The following is a 21270-nucleotide window of genomic DNA, read 5'->3' as shown; positions in this document are numbered from 1 at the left end:
GCTCCAAGATGTGGTCGTGACCACAATATGTCTTTAAAAGGGGGTTAGACAAATTCAAGGAGGACTGTAGTTACGAGTCATGATAGCTAAACAGAACATTCATATTCAGAAGCAGTATGCCTCTGAATACTAGTGTTCTCAAGTAATATTTTCCCACAAGAGGTTTATGTGATGGATCATTACCTTCAGGGGTGCAACAATCCAGATGCCCAATAGCAACTGGCTAAAAAAAATGGTCTGGGTGACTCTCACTTGGGTTGCTGAAGAGAGCAAGAAGTTGGTGTTCCTCCTCCTCCTATCTGTGCTGCTTGTGTGAAAGACCTGGCCAACCCTGCCTTTGACTTTGCTAATTGTCACCAGTGGCCAGTCACTGGAGGAAGAGCTCACTAAGGCTATGATTTCCAGGCATGTTTTAGCCCCAGCCCCTCTTGGTTAAGCATTCCTGGAGTGAAAGCAGGAATTGGAGACCAGACCACACCAGCAAAAATAGGATCTCTTCTCTGACTGTACATACATCCGTACCTCTACCGCTTTTCATGTGAGCTCTTCGAATTGTCTTCCTCAACCTGGTGCACTCAAGATCTTTTTGACTACAACTCCCATCATTCCCAGCCAGCACGACCATCCAACACATTTGGAGGGCACCGGGATGGTGGAAGACTATCCTAGAAAAATCTGCCTGGCTTCTGGTTTCTGCAACAAAGGGAGGGGATGAACCCCTGATTATCTTACATATTCCATTTCCATTTTATTTCTTGGCAGTATTTTATGGTTGTTCAGCTTGCAAAGAATCTGGTAGCTGAGGAGGAATCTTGCAAAGAATCTGTACCTGTTCCTAAACACACGTACTCTGCTGCTGTCAGAATTCAGTACTTCGAAACCATCCTTGTTCTGTGGGGATTTAAACTCAAACTTAGTCAGAGTTACTGTGATATAGCCGGTAGCCATTACACATCAAGTCATTAACAACATTAACAAAATAGAAACAGCAGAGAGTGTTGTTCCGTGAGAAAAATAGATATGTATATCCTTTTTCATTCATATATGCCCTTTTAAAGTCTACCCGCATTTGCAGGACTAAGATAAAACACTTGGCTATTCTAAATGTTATAAATTTGTTAAAGTCACTGAGTAAAAACACAATTTTGTGTCTTTTTTGTACTCCATCCCCCTCCATCTCCCCCACCCCATATGTACAATGGCTTGTCTGATGTCTGAGATCTCACACAGTTATTGTTCCCTGAGGAAGCCAGCCAAAAAATAAAGCATATGGGGTTTGGGGAGGCTGTGCTGAGAGAATAGAGGGTCTGCTTCACTGAGCACACTGGTCTCTTTCAAAGACAACAGAGTTCTCAGTAATTTGCAGAAAACGTGTGGGCAGGGTGGATTGTTCTGGAATTAGAATGAAGAATGTCATTTCAAGAATGAGGTTGTAGAATTGTTTCTTCAAGTCTAAAAAGTATTTCACTAAGTTTGGAACTGTATACTTCTGTTCCATTTGGATTTGAGTTCTTATTCAAATACAGTCATTCAAGATCAGTTCCTTCTGCCATCTGAGGACATATCTTAAGTACCTTGACCTTACACAAATGATGACTATAATAAATATATCATTAGGAGTCATTGCAAGTGTAGACAACAGGCATCTTGGCTGTGTGAGCTCCTCAAGGAGTGTTTTTATGGCCGAAGAGCTCAAAGAATACCTGTGAAAAATGACAGCATTAATACTTGAAAGTAAGTGTCTGACATCTTATCATTTTAGAACAGGCTTTGCCAACCTGGTGCCCTCCAGGCATTTTCAAACTGCAACTCCACATCAGTGACAGCCAGCAAGGCAAAGGATGTTCTAGAAGTATGAAAACATGATGGCAATAAATGCTACAGAGACAACAAAACAAATTTATCATAAATTGCTCTATTTTTATTAATTATTGTAAGAAGGATCTGACAGGCTCAAAAATACAACACTTTTTGATGCTTCATTGAAGGGATCATTTAAGCCATTCTATTCCTAAAGGCTTTAATATCCAACTATGCTATATTAGCATTGTGGATTTTTAAAAATGAGATGTGAATTTGTTCGTGCACATTATTGTGTCTCCTTGGTTAACCACCAACACTACCAAAGCAAGAGGAGGAGAAAACCTGGATGCTGGAGAGGGAGGGAAGGAAACAGGAGTCATGATGGGTCTTTGGTGTCAAGGGCAAGGCTTCGTGGGGGATATGGGTGGAATGGTTTGGAGGATCCCTTGCATTGAGTTCATGAACAGAGGACAGCTCAGCCCACACCCATAGACACCTCTCAGGAACCTGCCCTGGACCTGTTGAGGGAGTCGTGTGTATGTGTCCTTCCTTGCTCAGAGCCCTTGCTAGATTTTGTTGTTGTTAAGCTAAAAGGATACAAAAGTCCACTGAAATCCACAATGTTTAGATATTCCAGTGATGAAATTAAGGATTGTTGATTTATTTTTGAGCCTGAATTTGTCCAGCCTTTACTTTGTTGTTATGTGCCTTCAAGTCGATTACGACTTATGGCGACCCTATGAATCAGCGACCTCCAAACGCATCTGTCAGGAAGCACCCTGTTCAGATCTTGTAAGTTAAGGTCTGTGGCTTCCTTTATGGAATCAATCCATCTCTTGTTTGGCCTTCCTCTTTTTCTACTCCCTTCTGTTTTTCCCAGCATTATTGTGTTTTCTAGTGAATAATGTCTTCTCATGTTGTGTCCAAAGTATGATAACCTCAGTTTCATCATTCTGGCTTCTGGTGACCGTTCTAACACCCAATTATTTGTCTTTTTCGCAGTCCCTGGTATTCACAAAGCTCTCCTCCAACACCACATTTCAGATGAGATGATTTTTCTCTTATCCGCTTTTGTCACTGTCCAATTTTCACATCCATACATAGAGATCGGGAATTCCATGGTCTGAATGATCCTGACTTTAGTGTTCACTATTGTCTCCATTTGAGTTAATGACTGTGCTGAGGTATTGATAATCCTTGACAAGTTCAATGTCCTCATTGTCAACTTTAAAGTTATATAAATCTTTTGTTGTCATTACTTTAGTCTTTTTGACATTCAGCTTTTGTGCTTTCCTCTTGAACTTTCATCAGCATTCATTTCAAATCGTTACTGGTTTCTGCTAGTAGTATGGTATCGTCTGCATATATTAAATTATTGATATTTCTCCCTCCAATTTTCACACCTCTTTCATCTTGGTCCAATCCTGCTTTCCGTATGATATGTTCTGCATATGGATTAAACAATTAGGGTGATAAAATACACCCCTGTCTCACACCCTTTCCGATTTGGAACCAGTCGGTTTCTTCATATTCTGTCCTTACAGTGGCCTCTTGTCCAGAGTATAGGTTGCGCATCAGGACAATCAAATGCTGTGGCACCCCCATTTCTTTTAAAGCATTCCATTGTTTTTCATGATCTACACGTCAAAGGCTTTGCTGTAATCTATAAAGCACAGGGTGATTTTCTTCTGAAATTCCTTGCTCTGTTCCATTATCCAATGTATGTTTGCAATATGATCTCTGTTGCCTATTCCCTTTCTAAATCCAGCTGGGACGTCTGGCATTTCTCGCTCCATATATGGTAAGAGCCTTTGTTGTAGACTCTTGAGCATTACTTTACTTGCATGGGATATTAAGGCAATAGTTCGATAATTACTGCATTCCCTGGCATCCCCTTTCTTTGGAATTGGGATATATATTGAACACTTCTAGTCTGTGGGCCATTGTTTAGTTTTCCATATTTCTTGACAAATTCTTGTCAAGATTTTGACAGATTCAGTCTCAGTAGCTTGTAGCAACTCTATTGTTATGCCATCTATTCCTGGTGATTTGTTTCTTCCAAGTATTTGCAGCTTTCACCTCACATTCTAAAATTTCTGGTTCTTCATCATATAGTTCCTCCATGAATGAATCTGTCATCCTGGCATCTCTTTTACAGAGTTCTTCAGTGTATTGCTTCCATCTTCCTTTTATTTCATCTCGGTCAGTCAATGTGTTCCCCTGTTGATTATTTAGTATCCCTAGTCTTGGTTTAAATTTTCCTTTCGTTTTTCTAATCTTTTGGAATAGGGCTCTTGTTCTACCCTTTTTGTTGTCCTCTTCTATTTCTATACAATAACTATTGTAATAGTTTTCTTTGTCCCTACGTACTAGTTGCTGTATTGTTGCATTTAGGGTTCTGACTGTGTTTCTATCTCCTCTTGCTTTAGCTTTCCTTCTCTCTAACCATTTTAAGAGTTTCTTCAGTCATCCATTGAGGTCTTTCTCTCTTTTTAACTAGAGGTATTGTCTTTTTGCATTCTTCCCTGATAATGTCTCTGACTTCACTCTATAGTTCTGGTTCTCTGTCAACTAAGTTTAAAGCCTCAAACCTGTTCCTTATTTGATCTTTTTATTCTTCTGGGATGTTATTTAAATTGTATTTTGGCATTATGATTGCTTTGTTGTTCTTCTTTAGATTTACTCTGATTTTCGATACGACCAGTTCATGATCTGTAGTGCAGTCTGTTCCTGGTCTTGTTTTTGCAGAAAGTATGGAACTCTCCATCTTCTGCTACCAATTATATAATCAATTTGATTCCTATATTGACCATTTGGTGATGTCCATGTGTACAGTCATCTTTTCGGTTGCTCAAAAACTGTGTTTACAAGAAACAAATTATTGGCTTCACAGAATTCAATAAGTCTTTCTCCTGCTTCATTTCTGTCTCCTAAGCCTCATTTCCCCATAATTCCTAGTTCTTCTCTGTTCCCTGCTTTTGCATTCCAGTCCACCATGATTATCAGCACATCTTGTTTTGGTGTGTGATCAATTTCTTCCTGTACTTCTGTGTAAAATCTCTCCAATTCCTCTTCTTCTGCATTTGCCATTGGAGCATAGACTTGGATGATGGTTATGTTAATAGGTTTCCCGTTTAATCTCATTGATATCATTCACTCAGACCTTGCGTTGTAGCTCCTAATTGCTTTTGCTACATCACTTCTCACTATTGAAGCCTTTACTATCTATCATTAAATTTTGAAAGAATCAGAATGAGGCATTTGGGAAGGGAAAAAGTGGGAGCCGATGCACTGAAAAGCATTTCCAATCCCCATATATCAGGCGTGGGGAACCTTTGTTGCTGAACTACAACTTCCATCAGCCCCAGCAAGCATAGCCAGTAGTCAGGGACGATGGGAGCTATAGTTCAGCAACATCTGGAGGCCCAAAGGTTCCCCACACCTGCCACGCACGGAATGGCACTTATCCTCATTCCATGATGTCCTTGCTTGTCTACACTTACCGCAGTACCAGCAAGAAAGATATCATTTGTTTGCTTGCCAGAACAAGGGTCTGTGCAGTTTCTCAAGGACCACACCACACCTGCAGGTTTGGATGGATTCTCATGCAGAATGTTTTTTGTCGCACATTTTTGAGCACATTCAGAAATCTGAATTTCCTTATAGGTACTGAAATGCTTTTTATAGTGGCCAACGTATACCTTGTTACATAAAAAAGCAGGATCAGGTCCCTCCTGATACTGTTTTTAGCTGACCATTCCCAGATTTTGTGATAAACTAAAGCATTGCTTTTCTATGATCTTAGAAAGTTATTTGCTGTTATGCGGTATTATAAGCAAATACATGAGTATGTGTGCAAATAGTGATCTGCCCACACATAGGGGACTGCCTTTGTTAAAGGAACAGAAAGGTGACTCAGGGAGGCATGTAGATCACATACATCATGACCCTAAGCCTGTCTATTCTAAAATGAGCGCCACTGGTTTTCACACAACAAAAAATACAGTTACCTGGGAGTAAGTCCAACTGAACCCAATGGAGCTTACTTCTGAGTAGACATGTATTGGATTGCACTGTTAGTCCCAGATACTTGAGCACAGTTCTGCAGTCTTGGCACAGCAGTTAAGGTTTTTCACTTATATTTTAAAGAAGGCATTGCTGAAAGTGCAGCAGGTGCAGATGTAACACTGCCTGATTGCCTAAACATTGAGAGACTCTTCTCCCCTTCCCTTCCTTTCCTTCCAGTTATTGATATGCAGTCTTTTCTACAGGGTAGTTTGTGGTTGATAACCTTGTGGAGGGGAAGAAGGGAGAGTCTCGCTGGATCTGGTTCTGAGGTAGTTTCTGCCTGCCTCCCTTGCGCTCCTGGCATCCTTCCCATGGGGCAGTTTGTGACAGATGGCTGTTACAAAGAAAATGTTGGAGTACATGTAACACTGATGATAGTTAGCTACAGAACTGAAAGAGCAGTGTCTGCACTGGGCAGTAGGTGTGGGGGAAGCAGTCCAAGGGCTTGTGAGGAGTTCCTGATAATTCAACCACAGCTAGACGATACGGCAGCTTTACATGTGCCCTGAGCCAATGGAATGAATCAGTTATAGCCATTTGGGGTTTTTCTAACAGCTAGTAAGTATTTGTATGAGAGAATCCTGTAGCTAGGTGAAAGGCTGATTCATGGTGTTTTGTCATCACTTTGTATCATCACCTGGTTCTGAACATCTTCAGGGAACTCATTGGTGGTGAACAATCACCTGGGTGTGGTTAACATGATTATCTGAATATTCTCAGATTTCATATGATCATAAACTCTCTCTCTCTCTCTCTCTCTCTCTCTCACACACACACACACACACACACAATATTTTTAGGATTAATTTTTTGAAGCCACTTGCCAACATGGCAGATGGTATATATTAGTCTGACATGCTGTTCTTCTAATAAATAATATCAGAAGCCCAAGTGCAGCTGAACATTCAATTGCTCAAAATTGGAAGAAACACATTTCAGTATTTAAAGGACAATGGATTGAACTAATTAGATCAGGATAAGCCAAACTCAGGCAAGCCTGGTGGGCTTTTTGTTAGCCTGGTCACATTTTCTTAGTTATATGGGGGGCCCATACAAGGTTCAGTGTTAAACACACCAAGATCAATATGTATCATACTAGCTTGGGTATTATTAAATGTGACTTTTATATAGAACAGTATGGGGGAATATAAACTGTGAGATTACTACTTTTTCTTTTCCTTGTTATTCGGAGGGGGAGGAATCTAAAAAAAATACTGAAATGAAGAACGAGGTATTAAAAACCATCCTCCATGGATTTGCTGAATAATTTACTCAAAGGAGAAAATCCTGAATGCATCAAACACATGCACATTCTGCCTGATCCATATGCATAGGCCTTCCCCTTACTATGACTGATTTATTCCCCTTTGTGCCCCCCAGGGTGTTCTTAGTCCATAGTAAAGGCAGCCTGAGTAGAAACAAAGTCTGACTTTACTTGTGAGCAGGAAAGGAAAGAGCCGTCAAGCTTTCGGGGAAGAAAGAAACTAATCTGTATAGGAATATTTGCCTATACCTCACGTAGGTCACACATATTTGGGCATACATCACACAACTTGGATTCCTAGGCATCAGTTCCCTCCAGACTAGAATTTCCAGAAAAGTATAGTTATTATGAGATGGTCGGTGTAGAAGCAGCAATCTGCTTGTGAGTAAAACTAGGCTATAGAATGTGATCTTCGGTGGCTGTATATTGTTCCAGTGGTTCTGTGAATTGAGCTGCCCTTGGTTTCATTACTCATCATAAGTGCACAGTTGTTGAGGGCTGGCAGATGTTGCTATTAACAATATCCCCGAGCGCCTGTGTGGTGTAGTGAATCGAAGATCAGACTTGAATTTTAGAGACTTGGATTCCATTCCTCACTGAGCCATGACACAAAGTCGCAACACAATAGAAGTACATAAAATTATGCGTGGCATAGAGAAAATGGATAGAGAAAAGTTTTTTTCTCCCTCTCTCATAACATTAGAACTCATGGACATCCATCAAAGCTGAATGTTAGAGGATTCGGGATAGACAAAAGAAAGTACATAGGACACAACACATAGTTAAGCGATGGAATTTGCTCCCACAAAAGGAAGGCAGTGACGGCCACCAACTTGGATGGCTTCAAAAGAGGGTTAGACAAGTTCATGGAGGATAAGGCAGTATTCTACCTCTACTGTGGGAGGCAGCATGCCTCTGAGTACCAGTTGCTGGAAACCATAGGAGGGGAGCATGCTGTTGCACTCAGGTCCTGCTTGTGGGCTTCCCATGGACATCTGGTTGGCCACTATTAGAACAGGATGCTGGACTAGATGACCCTTTGGCCTCATCCAGCAAGCTTTTCTTAGGTTCTTATGTACAGTGGGTGGCCTTCACCCAGCCACAATCTTTCAACCTAAAATCTACATCACTGGGTTGTCGTGTAGAGGGGAGGAAATAGGATAACTCAGAAGTACAATATCCTGAGCTCCATAGAGGTAGTTCAGGATGAAATGTGGGAGTTTGATTAGCCTGCTTTGTGGTTTTAAGCTGTTCCTATTGTTTCAGAGGATTTCTGTGTTTTATTGTTGTGTATTATGTGGTTTTATGCAGTCAATATTTTATACCCCTCCCTGGATTCCACTTAGATGAAAGGTGAGCCATAAATATGTGTGTGTGCATGCCCCACAAGCTTTTATCACAGCTCCACTGTGACACCACTTTTTTTACAGCTCCAGTGACCATGATGGATGCCCCCTCCTTTTAAAAACTACACGTTAGTGGTTTCTGCATGAGATTCCTGGAAGTGGGAGGGAGCTCAAATTTCTCAAGAGGGATAATATTCTGGTTCCTTTGTCCACCCATCAGCCAAGATCCAGGTTGGTTGAATGTGAACTGCAGAGGACCCTCACCTATCCACCTTGGGTTTATGGTGTGGCTCCACCCTCATTAAACCATGATCCCAAAGTGATTTTGAGATTACATGGGCTCTGGAAAAGGTGCTCTTGCCTTGTTTCCCTTTGCATAATTTTAGGAGGGGGTAGGTCAGAAAATGTGTGGTCTTTTCCAATGCACATGTCAGCTTGAGCATTATCACCCCAGTCCCACAGATCCTTGCATGGAGCACTAGGCTGTCTGTACACAACTGATGAGGTGAGGAGAGGTTAAGTTTATTTAACTTATGTATCACTTCCCAACAAAAATTCCCAAAGCAATTTACAGCAAGAATAAATATAATAAAAACACATAAACACATTATAAGCAGTCAAAATAAAAACATCCAAACATTGGTGATGCCCACATGCCCAGAAAACCAAAACATGTTTTTGCCTGCCACTGAAACAATGACAAAGTTGGTGCCAGGCAGGCCTCACATGGGATAGCATTCCATAGAAACAGAGCTGATATGGAAAAGGCCTGTTCTCTCTGCATAGACGATCTCCACATGCTTACCAGTAGGACACCTGCTTGGCACTGGGTTGGAAGAGAAAGCAGAAAATGGTGGTCAGATTCAAAACATTTAATGAATACTGCCAGAGCTTCGTCGGTCCCCTTATTTTCAACATTTTGATCTGACAGCCCTTGCCTTGATTGCAGAGCTTGGAAAAGTTACTTTTTTGAACTACAGCTCCCATCAGCCCAATCCAGTGGCCATGCTGGCTGGGGCTGATGGGAGTTGTAGTTCAAAAAAGTAACTTTTCCAAGCTCTGCTTGATTGCTAGTACAGCCCAAACATTTAAGGCCTGCTGTATGCATTTGCACAACTTCTTGCAAGAGATTCAGTTGGCCTTTGAAAGCTCTGTGAGTTGCATTGCCTTTTCCCCTTTTTCTTTTTAAAAGCCCACTGCTATGCATCGCTATTCTGGAAACAATGGCAGGGCAAACTGCTTTGACAGTGTCAGCAAAGCTGACTGGATGGAGTGGGCTTTTCTGCTTGGCCCTAGTTCCAGAAGCCGTGCTGCGTAGCAGAGAGACTGCTGCAAACCTTTACAAGCAGAGGCAGTTGCTTGCGTGCCGGGGAAGCTAATCGCAAGTGGCGTTCAGGACTCTGCACAGGTGCTGAGGAGCAGTTCATTAAGGGAGGCAGGAAAAGGGCTCTCTCCTTGCTCAGTCCAGACTATTGTTAAGAGCTCTTGACAGCTGAGAGCAGCCCCTTCTCCTGTCACAATAGCTGCTCCTGCTGAGCAAGGCTCATTAAATATTCAGTCCCAGCCTGAAGCAGCTCATTAAGGCAGCAATGAGCAGTGACGCTACTGGAAAACCCTGCCTTGCTTAGCATCACCATGCAGAGGCTCATTGGATCTCTGGATGCTCTTCTCCTCAGTGCCTTCTCTGTGATGACCAGCTTGTGCTCTCTGCTTTGCATTAAGTACAGGTAAAAAAGAAAAGAAAAAAGAAACAAAGCGCTAGGGAGGTGGATTCAGGTCTTTAAATTTGGCTGTCGGGAGTATTGGTCTGCTGTATCTCAGTTGTCCTCTGGCCTTTTCAGAGTCACTTTTGATGGGGGGGGGGAGGAAGCTGGGTTGACATCTACCAGAGGCTTTTGCTTAGCAGCATGTTTGATTCTTGCTGTTTTGCTGGAGAAGCCTGGGAAAGGGAATTGTGCAGTGGCACAGAACTGAACGAGGGAAAGTTCTGTCTTGGTTAGATTGCAACTTTCCTACGAAAGTAATGCACCTATGATGCATGTTCTGCTCTAGAAACTGCCCACATTTTACCTGAAATAAAGTGGTATGGTTCTACTCATCTCCAACAGGAATGTTATTGTTTCGGGGGGGGGGGGTTAGCTGTTGTTAGCAATAATTCACACCCAAAAGTTTACTTTTTAAATAAAGCCACAAGCTCTCTACTGCTAAACTTCCTGGACTCCTAAATCAAATGCTGGTTTATGATAACAGGTAGCAGCACATTTCAGTGTCTGTTGAAGGGTCACTGATATTACAAAATCAGAAATACAACTTTTTTTATGTGCGTGTGTGTGTGTGTGTGAGAGAGAGAGAGAGAGAGAGAGAGAGAGAGAGAGAGAGAGAGAGAGATCCCGTGCCTGATACAAATGTCCAGCGTGGACAAAAATATCAGAGAACCCTGAAAGCACTGATGATATCTCTCTCCTGTTCACAGAAAATGTTTTCAGACAGCTCATTTCTATGTGGAGGACAGCAGTTCACCTCGAGTGGTGCCAAACGAAACCATTCCTGTTATTCCCATCCCAGGTAAGAAAGGTCTGACATTGGGACTTAATTCATTCATGATCTGGGTTTTTCACAAAGTGACAATTTTTATTTTTATTTAGAAATCAGAGTTTGCACTGTGAATTCTGTATCAGTCAAAATGCTTCCCACATTGCCTGGCTTCTTTATGTACTTTGAACGTTCTGTGGTTTGCAGTAATATTTCTGTAGACTTTCAATGAAATGGGGAAAAACACTAAGTATGGGATTAGCATGTTCTGTTCTGGATGAGATACAAACAACTTGGATGGCATTACAGTGGGGAGACCCCATGTGTCTTATATGCTGCACCTTCTCTGGCTCCATCACCTTTCCATTAACTGCTTACTCCATCTTTTTTGTTCACTGAAGTTCCCAGTCTGCAGCTTCTGTGGCCTCTAGCAACTAGTAAATAGTGGTGTGCAGCACAATCTTACACATCTTAAACATACCTACACAGAAGTTCAATGAGACTTATTCCCAGGTAATATTGGATTGCAGTGCAAATGAAGTTCTGGCTGTGGAAATGCAAGGTCTATAATGAGGGCTTCTACATGCCATGGTGCCTGTGACCTGTCTAAAGGGGGGAGGGAATCCTTCATATGTCATACTATTTTATAGCCAAACACTAATTTGTATTGTATGTAAATATAAGTGGCCAAATAAGCATCTTGGTAAAAAGCAGAAGCATAGGGATTGCTTGAAGCAAAGTTGCACCACTTCAGGCTAAAATCCTACATACACTTACTGGAAACTAAACATGTTTAGGAATGCTTTGTTAGCATAGATATAGACTTGGTCCTAATGCTTATTTACTAGCTAACTAAAAATAACAAGCACATGCTTACTATTTTACAATCTGTCAAGATTCCTTTCATCAGGACTTGGGGTAATTCTATATGGAATGGCTCTCAGTGTGAGCTAAACCCAGACTGTTGTGAAGATTTGTATATTGTCTGCTGTACACAGCTTTTGACTCCTTAAAACAGAAGTAGCCATATTGGTGCTGTCCAGATGCTGTTGGATTCCCAACTCCCATCATTCCCAGTCAGTATGAGCAATGGTCAGGCATGATGGGAGCTGTAGTCCAACAATATTTGGAGGGTCAAAAGCTCCCCACTCTTGCCTTAAACCTAAAAAAGTCAATGTTTTTTAAAAAAGTCTTTTTGGAATTATTGTGGTTGTCTCCTGATAAACTATAAAGGCTATCATAATAAGATTACAGTCCTTTCATTTCATTTTCTCACGTAATGTATGGCTTTGATTGGGTAGACCACTGATTTGATCTTTACAGTTACTAGATTAATTTACCAATATCTTTTGAAGATATTGGGAACACATGAAACTGCCTTATACCAAATCAGGCCTTTGGTCCATCTAGATCAGTTTTGTCTCCACTGACAGGCAGCACTCTCCAGAGTTACAGGCAGGAGTCCTTCCCAGCCCTGTCTGAGATGCCATGGATTAATAAACCTGCACCTCCTGCATACAAAGCATGTGCCCTGCCACTAAAAATGGTGTTTTTCCTTTCCAAATATTATTAAAACTTGGTAACAAATAATTGTTTTAGACTGAGATTATTTTCAAGGTGTATATACAACTTAGATATTGCTATCCAACAATATTGTGTAAAATAAAGATAGATAACCTTGGAGTTCTTTGTATGGCCTTGAGGCTTTTGTCAGAACTACCTTGGCTGACAGAACTACCATTTATCAGAGTACCTTGAGTGACATAAGCTCTGGTGCTCATGGGATGCCTTTTAAATGTGATCTCCTGAGCACACATACACATATATAGGAAATTCACTTGAAAAGGGTTCCATATGTCAGCTTTCCAAGATTTGATCCCATTAGCTAAATTCCAGATTGGTGTGAGATCTGCTTTATAGGATTGTCTCCAGAAAAGGTCTGTGGATAACTTGTTCCAACACAGCTTTGCTTCACATACACTATTCAGTTAACACCAAAACATCGTCAGAATTGCCTAGAACTGTGCATCTTGTGGGGTTTTCTGTTACCAGTATATGGTATTCACATTAATACAAACTAGAAAATGTCTAAAAACTTAGTGTTTGTCTAAAACCTTTTTTTTAAAAAAAAAATCTACCCATCTTCCTGTCATGAATTGGTAAAATTGTATTATTTATTTTATTTTATTATTTGATTTATATCCTGCCCTTCCTCCAGCAGGAGCCAGGGTGGCATGTTATGTGTCCATGTAGAATGCCTTGCCCTCTAAATGCCACTAATTACATTAGTTCTATAATATTTCTCCACATTCCTCCACAGAGGGTGTGGAGTATTCTAGCTAATAGCTACAAAACATAACTGGGAATTGTAAAATGAAGAATTTCAGAGCCAAGCCACACATTCAGCACAATTAGATTGAAGAAGACATCCAAAACTTGTTGAGTAAAGACTACAGCCGAGCAAGTAAAATTTGTTTAATGCTTTCTCACATAAAAAGCTTCCTGCATATAGAAAAGCAGAACACAAAGGAGAAACATTCTGGTTTGCCGCTCTGGGCTCCTACTGGGAGAAAGGGTGGGATATTACAACAGCAACAACAACAATAATACATAGTTTAGTCTTTTACCTCATATGCTTGTTCACTGTACAAAGACAGGTTTTTTGGAAAAAAATTAATCGGGGGAACATAAAAAATGCAATTCCCCACCTAAAGTGATAAAAGAAGACCTCATTTGGTTGAATGTGTAAATCTGAGGTGGATGATCTACAGTAGGTTTGGGGAACATGTGTGTCTCCAGATGATGATAGACCACAACTCTCATCATCCCTGACCATTGTCCATGCTGGCTGAGGCTTATGGGAACTGTTGTCCAACAACACATCTGGAGGGCATCACATTGACCACTCTTGGCAAAGAGAGCTTCCTCCATGGAGACAGGAATCCTGATTGACCAAGGTTCCCATCCTTATGTTGTAAACACTATATAAGTAGAAGTAGACCCTTTCAGACTGGTGCTGACTGAGAGTCGACTGGGTCATGGCCAACATGAATGATGTCATCAAAGGGACAGGTCTAGCCCTGCATGTTCCTGCTGCTCCCATCACACATTCAGTACCCATGGAAAACAAATGCCTGAATAGGATTTAATGAGTGCACATATGTAGGAATATTAAGTGAGTCTAACTAAGTTAGTGGGTCTAACGTCATCCTGATGCCCTTTCCATGCTTCCCCACCAGGCCAGAAAACGCTTAAAATTTCATTCCCCCAAGCAATCTGCTGAGCGCTGATTTGCACCTGCCTGTCAGTTATAACTTCTATACAACCATTTTGCTGAAAAGATTTTTTAAAGGTTAAATGGAAAACTGTTCCTTTTGATTCACTCGTACTATTGATAAAGTGATACCTTTTTTCCCCATCCCCTTTAGAAATAGCAAGAGAGCATGAGAAAATCTTCCATGCTATATTGATTCTGCAAGTAAAGTATAAATGACATTTTAACAAATGCTAGTTCCTTAAAGTAACCTTATTTGCTAGTGATACCCCAGGCAGTAGTTATAAATGGATAGTTAAATATGTCCCTGTGGACCTATACATCTATTTCTCTAAGCTGAGTTGACCAATTTTCATTCTCCATTTCAGTCATACAGTTAAAATGAAGGCAATTATATCTAAAATAATGTACATCTTAAAATGTAAAATGCCTTGGCATTTGTCTTTTAAAACAAAAACCCATCCCATGACAAATTTGAAGATCCTTGGAAGCTTCAAACACATGGCGATAATGATTGATGGTATCATAGAATTTTGCTATTCCACATCTGCTACAATAATAATTTAGATGCCTCACTTTCCATTTAGACATTTGCTTCATTTTTGACCTTGGAACTAAATAACCTATAGGCATGTACTAACCTATGCACGTGGTGCAACCTAGAGAAACACAGCACACCGACAGAATCATTAACTCAGTTGGCCCCACAGCTATTCCCTGCTTAATATAAATCAAAAAGCATTGGTCTCATCTGGGATCATGCCCTTAGGGAGAGAGCAACTGTGCCTTGATGGCAAACTTATTAAACATCATTCAATATGCTAGACATCCTGTCACACACATAAACACTTTCTCTTGCTTCATTGTTTTCATTTCTTAGCCCAGTTCATTTTGGATGACTCCCTTTTCTTGGAGCTCTTTATCACTGATCTCTAGTCATAAGATTTTTTTTTAAATCTTGTGGAGTGGCAATGCCCCCCCCCACACACACACACAAGTAGACCAGACAATCCTAAGCCTTTACCTGAATTAAAAAATAGGGAGGAAAAATATTTTGTTGATGATGTCATTAATATGCATCTCTTGGGCACAGCCTCAAATTTATCAAAGACAACCAGTTATTCTTAAAGGAAACAATATAGTGTTTCCCCTCCAAATTGCTTACAGAGAGATTTCACATTCTGCTCGTGCATGTAGTGTTCTCCTTGCACTCACTTCTGGAGCAAACAGCAGTTGTTGGAAGTAACTGACCTGGAAGGAGGCCCATGTTAAATACTCATCCACTTTCTTCCATTTGATCTACCGTTGCCTCCTTTCCTCCAGCTCTCCTTAGCAACAGTTTGAACCATATGGAAAAAACTCACAGTTGCCAAACCTCTATCTTAGCATAAGAAATTTCCATGACTTTATGACTCTTAAGTCTGAAAACAATACACAAATGTTTTACACTCTATACCTCATATCCATCACTAAATGGAAATTGCCTTCAAGTCAATCCCAACTTATGGCGACCCTATGAATAGGGATTTCATGGTAAGAGGTATTCAGAGGGGGTTTACCATTGCCTCCCTCTGAGGCTAGTCCTCCCCAGCTGGCGAGGGCCTGCTCAACTTGCCACAGCTGCACAAGCCATCCCCTTCCTTGTCCGCAACTGTCAGCTGGGGGGCAACTGGGCTCCTTGGGACTATGCACCTTGCCCACAGCTGCGCAGGTGGCCGGGCACATAACCCCTGAGCCACTCACTGTGAGGGTGATTTTTAGCTGGCCCTTTATGCCCAGGAGACATGAGCGGGGATTTGAATTCACAGACTCTGGCCTCCCAGGCAGGCTCTCCTCCCCACTGTGCTATACCATCTGTTTCCATCGCTAAGAAGGAGGCAAACATGCCCATATCAAGCACTTTTTTGCCAGACCCGAAATTTCCACCAATGAACATAAATGCTACTTATTTCAATTATTCAGGAAAGACTCAATTCTTGTTTGCAGACTTAAAAGGTGTGGACTGGATGTCATTTTCATTTATAATTTAAAGGTGGATGTGTGCATGTGATTTATAAATTTAGATTTCATTCCATGTGCATAATATTTGTAATTGACACATCCCTTAATGGCTGCTCTTGGGATAACACTATATTAGATTACACCTGGATTGAAATACTGTCATTAATACAAACACACAGTCTCTTTTTTGTTGTTATTCTGTGTCGTCTTGTAAGAGTTGATTACTGTTCATGTAGATCTCTGGATCAGGATCAGTGAGTGACATTAGTGAGACTTAAAATATTTAATTGTGTGCCAAAATCTCATTGTTTTTCAATGGGATTTACTAGCTTTCTCTGGAATAAACTCAGAGCAGTGATTGTACTCCAGTTCACAATTTCATGTGCTCATCCTACTGACATTAACTCAATTTAAACTAATTTCAAAGTTTGCTGGCTTCCAACCAATAGCAACATAGTTTTTCTCTCAGCCAGTATTTGAAATGTAGTAGAACCAACTTTGCCCAAAAATTAGTTATGGACTTTCACTATTTGTACACTGTACAATATGTTATGCTTATAACATAAGATTAATATAATAAAGAACATTCCTAAGGACAGTGGTCTGTCCCATCATTGACACTGGCTAGATGTGGGTGTTTGGAATAGCACGACAGATTCATGAAAGCTCCCATATTGCACCAGTTATGCATTTTGCATGTCTGAGTATAGGTACACATAAGTAATTGCAAGGTTGTATCAGTCATCCATTTTCCAACACTTCAGAATTTTGAAACCTCACAAGTATGAGGGTGTTTTACAAAGGAATTTTTATATTCCTGTAAAAAAACAATAGTTGCACCATTCGCCATCAGATTTTCTGACACAAGATAATGTTTTACAAATTTTATGCTATAGCGAAATGACATACTACATGCCAACACATTTCCAAATGCCTGGCTGCAACTTTGCTGCTGCAAAGCTGCATCCAGAGGGGATGACTTGCAGTGAAGTGCCTGGCTGGAGTGACTGGAGGTGGTGCTTCACCTTTCCACCAGTTACCATTTTTGCCTGCAATCCCATTCTCCCCCACCCCTAAAAAAGACATGCATATATGGTGCAACCATGGGTCTGAAACTCTGGCCTGGAGGAAAAGCCGTTGGGCAGAGTTGCAAAAGGGAAGTGGCAAGTGGAAGAAGAATTATCAGGCCTCCTCTCGCCCACTGCTTCTTCCCCTGAAACAGCTTTGCAGCAGAGCAGAGAAATGGCAGCTAAACATTTGAAAATAGCTGTTGAGTGGTGGCAAATAGATCCGGATTTGTTGTCCCCCTAACTCGAATCGAATGAGTAAAGACACTGTGAACTGCATTAATGATGAATCCAAGGTATAATAGGTTGTAGACACATACAGGATTGCCCTGTAAGCCTTCTGACAGAAAACCAAACTATTTAATAAAACAACCTAAGAAAATGTTCCAAATTTTACCAGTTTAAATTATTTTGCCACACGTCACCCTAAGAGTCGGAAACGACTCGCGCTACAAGTGCAGGGACACCTTTACCTTTTTTAACAAACACTAGATCAGGATGACAAAATGACCATGGTTTGCTTCTACAAGAACAAGGTTTGGAAAACCTCAGGCCTGCATCTTCTCCACCCCTTTCCTCTTTTTCTGCACCTGAAAGGAGGAATCACTTTCAGTTTTAAACAATGGTTTGAGAACAAGCCTAAGGTTGCCACGGCTTATACTCAAACCATGGTTTTCCATTAAATTAGAACCAAACACATTTTCTCTCAGACTACAGATGCACAAGTCAGAAATCTGTTTTTGTACATTTGAAAGGACAGTAGATCTCAAATCACAGTGAATTTTTAGCCATCAAAAAGGCACAATTTGTGCATTATCTAAAACCCAAACTACAGGAAATACCCCAAAGATTCCTCAGTTAAAGAAATAAAAGAACAGTCATACTATGTAATACTAGTAGCAGTTCTTACTATATTGTATTTTTGTAAGCATCGCACTATCTGTGAACACTTCTGCACAGGTGCATGCTTGCACTGAAGCGTTCACAGGCGAGGAGGGCAAGGAGAGGCAAACCATGGCTGAGATGGTGAGGTGAGGAGGAGGCAGTGATGATGATGAGAGGGGCGGCGGGGGGACTAGCCAGGCAAGTGAGCAGGCGAGAGAGTGTGAGTGAGTGAGCGAGCAGCAGCAAGGTCATAAGGTAAGTGGAGAGGGGGGAGGTTTAAAGACCTTTGGAGAGGGAGGGGGAGGTTTGGAGACCTGTGGAAAGAGAGGGGGGAGGTTTGGAGACCCGTAGGGGATGGTGGAGGTTTGGAGACCCTTGAAGGGAGAGGGTGGAGGTTTGGAGATCTGGGGAGGGGGAGGTTTGGAGACCCGTAGATGAGGTAGGCTTGGAGACCCTTGGAGGGGGAGGTTTAGAGACCCGTGGGGGTAGTTTTGGAATTTGGAGGGGGGAGGCTTGGAGACCCTTGGAGGGAGAGGGGGAGGTTTGGAGAGCCATGGAGGGGGTGGGGGAAGTTTGGAGACCCTTGGGGGAGGTGGGAGGTTTGGAGACCCTTGGAGGGGGAGAGCTTTGGTGACCCATGTGTGGGGATGGTGTGGGGGGACGGCTGGGGGGAGTGATAGGGGCAGCATGGCACAGGAGATGGAGAGATGGCTAGGGGGCAACTGGCAGTGAGAGTGGGGGGAGCCCTGGGGTGCTGTAGGGTGAGGTGTAGGTGGGACTGGCAAGCAGAGCGAACGGGCAGCAGCCCCTAGTACATTGGGAAAAACACTTGCCAGGATGGTGCTAACTTACAACAATCCCATAACATGAATTGAAATGAAGATTTAAAGATTAATTGAGGGTCTTGCAGTGCATCCCTTTTAAGTAGAATAGTTTTATTTTTGTTGTGAAAAGTAGCCATTGGTATGTACTTGGAGGTATACATTTGAAAATCAACAGAAAGTGGCATGCCTTGGCATGTATTGCTCAGTAGTTGTTTCCCTCATTCTGTGGTCACTGGCTTCAGCAGTGCACCAACATTTTAAAGAGTACTCCGCATATAGTATAACTTTGGGACAGTGCATCCACTAAGTTTTATGATCTGTGCAGGGATGAGCACTACAGAAATTATCCAATGTCTTCATAGCATTACAAATCCCCAAGTAGTTACTTTATCCAAAATAAATTATGTGTTTATTTTGCTTCTGGCAAAGAGCAACAATAAAATAGAAAGACAAACTGTTACAGGAGTTACATACATAAACACAATATTTTGATTGCCTTCTTGTTTCAAATAAAGAGGGCAGATCTGTAACATGAGTGGCTTATAGCCCTAGGTATCCTATGCTCATTAAAAAACTCAAATTCACATGAGTTCAATGAAACTTACTCCCTATTGTATACACTTGATTGCGTACCGTTAGACTAGTCCAAAGCAAACACTTGAGGTTGTATCCCAACTTAGAGTAGACAAGCTGAAATTAATGGGTCTAAGTTAGGCTGCAATCTAATACACAGCTACCTGGGAGTGAGTCCCATTGAACCCAATGGAGCTTACTTCTGGGTAGACATGTATTGGATTAGTCATGTCTATTAATTTCAGTAGGTCTCCTCTGAGTAGGACACTGACTACAACCTTTAACTTGGAACAGTCTAAATTGACATTGTATGCGGAATTTTTAATAAGATTCAATCTGTCACACTACCCAAATGACAGTGTTGCTGATGTCTTTGTGGTATCACCAGAGAACCCCAAAATGATCACTTTTCCTTAACACTAGAATATCCTCTTAAATCACCCACGCAATGGTAAAACCCCTCTGAATACCGCTTACCATGAAAACCCTATTCATAGGGTCACCATAAGTCGGAATCGACTTGAAGGCAGTCCATTTCCATTTTTTTAACATTTCTTAGCATATTGTGTTGCTGTTCCTCCAAACATCTGTTTCTTCATAGCTGCCCTCCTCTGTATCCTTTCCCATAGCTCATATGTAGAGCACATGCTTTGCAAACAGTAAGTCCTTGGTTCAATCCCTGGTATCTCTAGTTAAAATGATCAGGTAGAAATGTGATGGGAATGGGAGATACTGAACATTACCCAGATGCAGCAGCAAAGAATGCACATCACAAGACCTATACATACCTAAAGGGAATGGGAGAGTATCTTGCGTTTGTGTAGCAAATACAAAGTGAATCACTGTAACATCTTTTAGCCTAACTTTCCTTATAAGACTCATGACACTGAACGGATTGATTTAAATCACCTGTTTAAATTTCCCACAAAAGAGACTAATTTACATCAATGTAAATTGCATTTTCTCTTTGTATTTCACATTTCCTAAACACAAGTGTCATTTTCTACAGTTAAATCATGTTGATTGAGAACTAAACACAGCCTTAATGTGGCTAGGAAAGTAATGCAAAATGTTTGCTCTTAGTCCACCTGCTGGCTGCATGACAGTATTCCATCAGTTTAGAAGTTGTGTTCAGATTTTATCAGGGTCCAACTGCATGGAGTCACATTCAGACAGGAGTCCCATCCATCCATCTGTTTGTTTGTTTATTTATTTATTTGATTTATATCCAATAAGAGCCCAGGGCGGCAAACAAAAGCACTAAAAACACTCTAAAACATCATAAAACAGAGTTTAAAATATACAGTAGGGCCCCACTCATACAGTGGGCTACGTTCCGGATCTCCGCTGTAAAGCGAAAACCACTGTAAAGCGGATCCCATTGACTTACATTGACCAAAATGGCACCCGGCGGCAAAAAAACCGCCATAAAAGTGGAACAAGCGCTGTAAAGCGGGGCCTTTCTACAATGCACAACCGCTGTATTAGTGGAACGCTGTAAAGCGAAGTGCTGTAAAGCGGGGCCCTACTGTATTAAAACAAAACATCTTTAAAAACATATTTTTTTAAAAAAAAAGCTTTAAAAACATATTAGAAAGCAATTCCAACACAGATGTAGACTTAGATAAGGTCT

At 41.2% G+C, this 21270-nt stretch overlaps 1 protein-coding gene across 3 annotated transcripts in view; it reads left to right on the top strand.

Annotated features, from left to right (window-relative positions):
• PTPRG (protein tyrosine phosphatase receptor type G) overlaps positions 1–21270 on the top strand; it is an 828925-nt gene that overhangs the window by 731512 nt on the left and 76143 nt on the right. For all 3 annotated transcript variants that reach the window (XM_061618739.1, XM_061618737.1, XM_061618738.1), the window contains exon 14: positions 10955–11046. In XM_061618739.1, coding sequence (XP_061474723.1) covers positions 10955–11046 — 92 coding nt within the window. The remainder of the gene's footprint in view (positions 1–10954; positions 11047–21270) is intronic.

This window comes from Rhineura floridana, chromosome 3 (genome assembly GCF_030035675.1).
Source record: "Rhineura floridana isolate rRhiFlo1 chromosome 3, rRhiFlo1.hap2, whole genome shotgun sequence".
NCBI classification, from domain to species: domain Eukaryota; kingdom Metazoa; phylum Chordata; class Lepidosauria; order Squamata; family Rhineuridae; genus Rhineura; species Rhineura floridana.
This window is presented reverse-complemented; position numbering and strand designations above follow the sequence as displayed.